Below are 6,272 nucleotides of genomic sequence, written 5' to 3'. Positions count from 1 at the left end.
GGCTTCCTAATTGGCCGGTAAGCCAGCTCCATGCTCCCTGGTGAATGACTAATAGTAATGACTTGCCGCCTGGCTTCCTGATACCGGAAGTTACGGTATCGGGATAAGCATCGAGTACGAGCCCAAATAGTCGGTATCGGCACAGATACTACAGTAGTATCGGTGCATTCCTAATTTGCAGAAGCACAAAGGCGTCTGCAAATTACATACACATAGCATTACATATCCCCTATCTGCAGACAGTTGCTTTATTCTCCAAGGTGTCGCAGGCAATGAAATTCTGGCAACAGGCATCACTCTATTTGATGTTATATTAGCAAATATTTTGAGAACAAGCCATCCCTCTGCTAATACGAAATTCTTCTGATACTGTCTGGTAGCATGCAATCATCATCCCACACTTTTTTGCATCTGTTGACACTGCTCTGATTTTGGCTGAATCAATCAGGCTATTTTACTTGTAAAGTGGTAATGCAAAGTTCTACAGCACAGGGTGCCCCATTTTGATATCTGCCATGGGCCCTGTTGCACCTAGAACGGACACTGAAATACTCATTATACACATAAATCCTGGCCTGCTTAATTTCTTTACCTTTGACTGTATAATGTTTCTTTTTAGTGTTCCCAAACTTGTAGATATCAGGTGTGCATATAACAAATCTTACAGCTGTAATAGTACAAAAAAAGGTATTTAACAGCACTTCAAGTTACAAAGAGAGAACAGACCAAAATACTGGTGAATAAATGGGTGGTTGGTGAAAACGGAGGTTTATTTTAAATATAAACTAAAATATGAACAGTTTATTGTAAAAAATCTTGGCATAATGGTTTCTATGTGAATGCATTAAGTTTATCCCAAAATGAATGCATTATGTATGGAAACATTTAATCCCATAGCACAAGAAGCACAATTATATCTTATCAGACACTTTCCTCAAAATTATATTCCATAAGTTAGATTTGTTTTTATTCCGTCTATAAATGGGGGAAAAAAAAAACATTAAAATGGCACTTCCAAAAAGTAAAATCAATACACCTTGTAAAAAGAAAGGCATCAGCAATAATAATACATTTTCAAGTGTACAAAGTTTTAGAATCTTTTGTAATTGCAATGAAATCAAACACGAAACCATAACTGTCAAAATGTCCTTTTTAACAAGTTACGTTTTGTTTGCAGTTAGCGAACACCAGTCAAAAAAAGATTCCAAAATAAAGAAAATGTACTAACAACAAATATAAATTCTACATTTATGAGGAAATGACTGGGTTAACAAAAATTAACCAAAGCGTTAACAAGTCTTTAGATTTTGATGCTTTTACAAAGCATGGAATCTTTTAAAAGATGCAAACAGCTGCAAAAAGTTTTCGTGAACTCAACACTTCGAAAGTCAAGTATCATCATGAGAAGAATCTTCTACAGTCGAGCAGATTATCTCTCTTCAGATGATTTTTAGTCCTCAATAACAATTGGCTCATCATTGACAGGGTGACGCATAGGTAGTCCCACCTGAGACTGACAGATAACTATATCTCTGTAAGGCCGACGGGCAGCTCGCTTGGTTTCAGAGGATGAGAGCATCTTGCGGACTTTTCTGGGTTTAAATGAAAAGAAACAAAGGTATGTTAATATTCCACCAGTTATGGCACCCAATAAAGCTGTCCTTCTTATTATATACTATAATAAAGCTCCTTTAATGGTGCATGCAATATTGAACCATTTTACACACCATTATGGTGTGTAAAGACCAGCCTTATAATAATAGTATGGCCACATTAAATATTTGATATATATATATATATATATATAAACAAACATCAGGACTTAGATGTAAACCATCCATTTAGTAAGCATAGAAACATGTCCACCAAGTTTAAGCCAAACAAATAAACATACACCTATTAAACACCAGCACTTTCAAAACCCTAAAACCACACTGGGTTCAAAGAAAGGCAAAAAAAAAGAAGACCTCCAGGCATAAAGAGTGTCCCCTTGTCATTTGCAATAACCTAAAATACACTATGTCACCAGAACATTTTTAACAACAATCTTCCCCATATGAATAAATGTTTGTTTACATGTGTATTTAGCCATGTTTTATGCATGATATTTACCTGTAAATTACTCTTGTGTATACATACAAAGCCTTGAGACTACTGTTGGATGTCACCCTCTTGGTTGCGATATCAGCAGCCCCAGCAGACTCAGAGCTGTCACTCAAGTGCCATTCTACAGCAGGGGAGTCAAACTCAATTTCAGCAAGGGATTGCATTAGCATTATGCTTGCCTTCAAAGGGTCGGTTGTATCTGTAAGACTATATAAATGTAGAGGTTCTATGTTTATCTGTGCGGACTCTCAGGTGGATGTGCAGGTTCTTTGGTGAGCTGTAGGACTCTCAGGTGGCTGTGCAGGTTCTATGGTGGGCTGTAGGACTCTCAGGTGGCTGTGCAGGTTCTATGGTGGGCTGTGCAGACTCTCAGGTGGCTGTGCAGGTTCTATGGTGGGCTGTGCAGACTCTCAGGTGGCTGTGCAGGTTCTATGGTGGGCTGTGCAGACTCTCAGGTGGCTGTGCAGGTTTTATGGTGGGCTGTGCAGACTCTCAGGTGGCTGTGCAGGTTCTATGGTGGGCTGTGCAGACTCTCAGGTGGTTGTGCGGGTTCTATGGTGGGTGCGGGCGGCGTGGATCCTTAAGAAGGAGGAGATTTGCTGCCGACAATTCACAGGAAGGCTGCCGGGACCTTGCTGGGGACCTCGGCAGCACTTTGCACTAACCTGAACAAATTCAGGTTAGTTAATCTTTCCTCATAGCTGAGCTCCTCCATGTCTCTTATGAGTTTAGTTGCCCTTCTCTGTACTTTCTCCAGTTCCACAACATCCTTTTTGTGAACTGGTGCCCAAAAGTGAACTGCATATTCCAGATAAGGTCTTACTATTGCTCTGTACAGGGGCAGGATTATGTCTCTATCTCTAAAACTTTGCCTGGAGAATCAGGAGATATTCATCAAGGAAAATCATCCAGACAAGTAGATTATATTGAGGAGTGGAGTCAAATATCGTGCTACCGTAGTGGCTACCTGCAGTGCAATACTGACTGTTTCAAATCAAAATACTACCTTGAAGTTACTGAAAATGCTTCAAGAGTACTATGGTTTGCCCATAGAGGTTCAGTCTGACAACGGTTTCTATTTCACTGGTGCCAAAATAAAAGAGTTGGCTAAGGATAATGGAGTTAATTGGGTGTACCATTTACCCTTCTACCAACAGGCATCCACACTCATTGAAAGATATGATGGCCTGCTCAAAGCAATACAAAAACTGACCCATACACAAACATTGAGGGGGTGGGACCGATGCACAGGCAGTATCTCTGTTAAACCTGTGTAGTGGCAAGACCACATTCCAGTGCATGTTGGTTCAGGGCCAAGTCATTCCAGAATAAGTCATAATGGTTAAAGAGAGAACGCATTAAAGTCAATAGCACCGCAGTCACGCCCCCCCGTCCGCAGTGCGATCGGACGCGTGGCAAAACATTGCCTGCAAAAAATGCTGCATGCTCTATTTTTTGCGTTTGTAGTGGAACAGGGGGGCGTGGCTGAGGTGCCATTGACTTCAATGCACAGTCACACCCCCTCCTGCATCAGAACGCATGGGGATGTTTTGTGAGCATTTGTGGTGCGTTCCAGCAGCTACCGCTCTGGTGTGAACAAGCCCTTAATGCCTATAAGTTATTGGTAACATACAGTGGTACAAAATATATTTAAAACACTAAAGAGACAACCCAAATATGGCTACACTAGTCCAGCAGCAGATAAACTAATATCCTGGGCTCTTCCCCTGTACTTTCTTGAAATCATGTTATGGTTTCATAACAGTCTGGGAACTCTGTTCAACAAATAGATGTCTAGTTGGCCTACTCCACAGGGACTCCTGACCCAGGAATTCGGTATTGTTAGTGTCTTTTTTACTATAATACACCAGTATGGACATGACATACTTACTAAATACCATTCTTTACCTTATTCCTCAACTACTATATTGTCATTTGTGAGATCTTCCCTCTGCCACAGTTCATATCAAGATTTCTGTTCTATTTAAGAGGTTATGTACTTACAATATCTTTCCTTTGGCCAAAGCAGAATTAAAACAAAATGTAACCTTTATACAATTGGCCCTTTAATATGTACATCATTGCAATATGGTAAACTAACAAGAGAAGCCAAGAGAATATAGAGATCATCAGGACTATTGTACACTACAACTGAACTTACCTTGTTTCCTCTGTTGCCATATAAAAAACATCATCAGGAGCATCAATCCAGTTCATCTGCCTCCTCTTGACTGGAGGCAAGCAGCCTCCTCGGATTAATCTGACCTTTGCTGGGTAGGATTTCCCATTGAGCAGTAAGTTTCGGTTTGGTCCCTTGTAGATAAAAATAAAAAAGACAATTCTAAAAACCCAATTGCTACATCTCCAATACTATATAACATTGTCTGCAAACCATCACTGCTTTAAAATGTGGAGCTACTTTTATACTATGTTGTTCAACACCCCAACATACTAATATTCTATACTGCAGAAATGCTGCATGGATTTATCAGCACAAGCTACTCCAATCTCATCATCATCAGCTGAAGCAGTAAAAACAGTTCATGACTGTAGAGGATTGTATGGGTGATAGCCCAGTGATTATACTCTTAATCTAATGAGGTAGAACAGGACAGAAGCAAAATCTCCCAACTACATCAATAAATGAATTACCAATTTAGGGTTTCTCAGGAAAATTAAAAGAGAACTATGGGGTAAGTGTTTTTCCTCATAGTTCTCTTAAGGAGGGGTAACCCTTTGAGGGATTTGATTTACAGCGACATGGATTCACAAATCTGTCACCACCAACAGGGGAAAGAGAGTCACTTCAGTTAATTCAAACTGAGACCTAAGTAGGGAATTTAAATGTCTGTAAATGAAATTCATAAAGGGAAGAACATCATCAGCCTGTTTGTTGGTATGCTTGATAAGGTGGATGGACTGGAGTGTCTATGGTGGTCAGAGTCCACTTTAGCAATACATTTCCATTTCAAAGGAAAGAAACCCCTTTACATTGTCAGGAGTGATCGATGATTCTATAGGTTGTTTCCAGACCTCATAGAGTAATGTTTTAAATACTGTGTATTGGAAAGGTCATTGCAACTGTAACAGTGCAGGCTGCTCCTCCAAATGCAGGGTAGAATGTACTGCATCAATGAGATTAGAAACAACTCCTTGTAAATCTGAGTCATAAGGAATCTGCTAAACTAGTCTCTTCGGCAGTAGAGTGTGAGGACCCTGAATCAGAGATGGTAATAGGGGTCTCAGGAACATGTTAAGGTCTCCACCTAGGGAATGTGAATGGTAGGCCAAGAAATAAGACTCTTCTACGAATGATGTGGAAACGTGCTTAGAACCTCTGCAAGCAAATTGTTCTATTAATTGTGGACTAATCAGGTGGCAAAGTTATAGAAGACTGCCAAGTATAACCCTATATTAATAGGGGTCCCAAGACCATGTTACAGTAATTGGTTCCTTCTGGGGAAACAAAGAAATTGTCCCAAGAAGCATTAGTGGAGTATGGGCTGAGATAACTTGTTGCAGCGTGACTGTCCTGGGTCTTTGATAAAACATATTGCACTGTGTAGCAGAAAACTACACCTGCATTGAGACAAGGCCTTGTGTACTCACAAACTCAGGGTACAGTCTACAAAGGTATTGCTAAGGATATGCAGATGTGGACTGCTGCTGTGTATAGACTAGCTTAAGCACCATTTATGAAGTCTTGATGAAAGTTACGAAAAAATAAATATAGTCAGACTGTTTCAGCAGAGTTGAAGAAAAGGCGTCCAACCTCCTAGGTCACTAGCACTTTGCATGATTGTTGGAGGCGGATTTATACAGATAATCGGTTTCAGAATTCCCATGATGCCTGTGTTCTTGGGTTTAGAACTTTAAGGATTTTACAAAGATCCTTGTTTTCTTACTCTCTTTCACTCCTGATAATAAGACAGATATTCTGCCCTTGATTACCACTATGAGAAGTAGGGCTGCAACAACTAATCGATTAAAATCAATTATAATCGATAATGAGAATAGTTGGCAACGATTCTCATAATTGATTAGTTGATTTATGATTAGTTGCCGCCACTCTGCTCCTCCGTTCTCCTCCCCGCTGATGCTGGCTGCAGTGGTCTGCGTCCCTTTCCCTCCCCGCTGCTCTCCCCGCCTGTATTGGCAGAGGCAGC

At 40.4% G+C, this 6,272-nt stretch overlaps 1 protein-coding gene across 4 annotated transcripts in view; it reads right to left on the bottom strand.

The window, feature by feature from the left end:
• Positions 1 to 418: 418 nt before the first annotated feature.
• Positions 419 to 6,272, bottom strand: part of MTA1 (metastasis associated 1) — a 136,641-nt gene continuing 130,787 nt past the window's right edge. For 2 of the 4 annotated variants that reach the window (XM_018565158.1, XM_018565159.1), the window contains exons 19-20: positions 4,268 to 4,419; positions 419 to 1,592 (exon numbers count right to left, since the gene is read on the bottom strand). In XM_018565158.1, coding sequence (XP_018420660.1) covers positions 1,451 to 1,592; positions 4,268 to 4,419 — 294 coding nt within the window. In that variant the 3' untranslated portion in view covers positions 419 to 1,450. The remainder of the gene's footprint in view (positions 1,593 to 4,267; positions 4,420 to 6,272) is intronic. The other 2 variants (XM_018565160.1, XM_018565162.1) reach the window with 1 other exon arrangement.

Source organism: Nanorana parkeri, unplaced genomic scaffold, assembly GCF_000935625.1.
Source record: "Nanorana parkeri isolate BGI_ZX_2015 unplaced genomic scaffold, ASM93562v1 scaffold819, whole genome shotgun sequence".
In the NCBI taxonomy this organism is placed as follows: Eukaryota; Metazoa; Chordata; class Amphibia; order Anura; family Dicroglossidae; genus Nanorana; species Nanorana parkeri.
The sequence above is the reverse complement of the archived record's forward strand: the minus strand, read 5'-3'. Positions and strand labels throughout refer to the sequence as shown.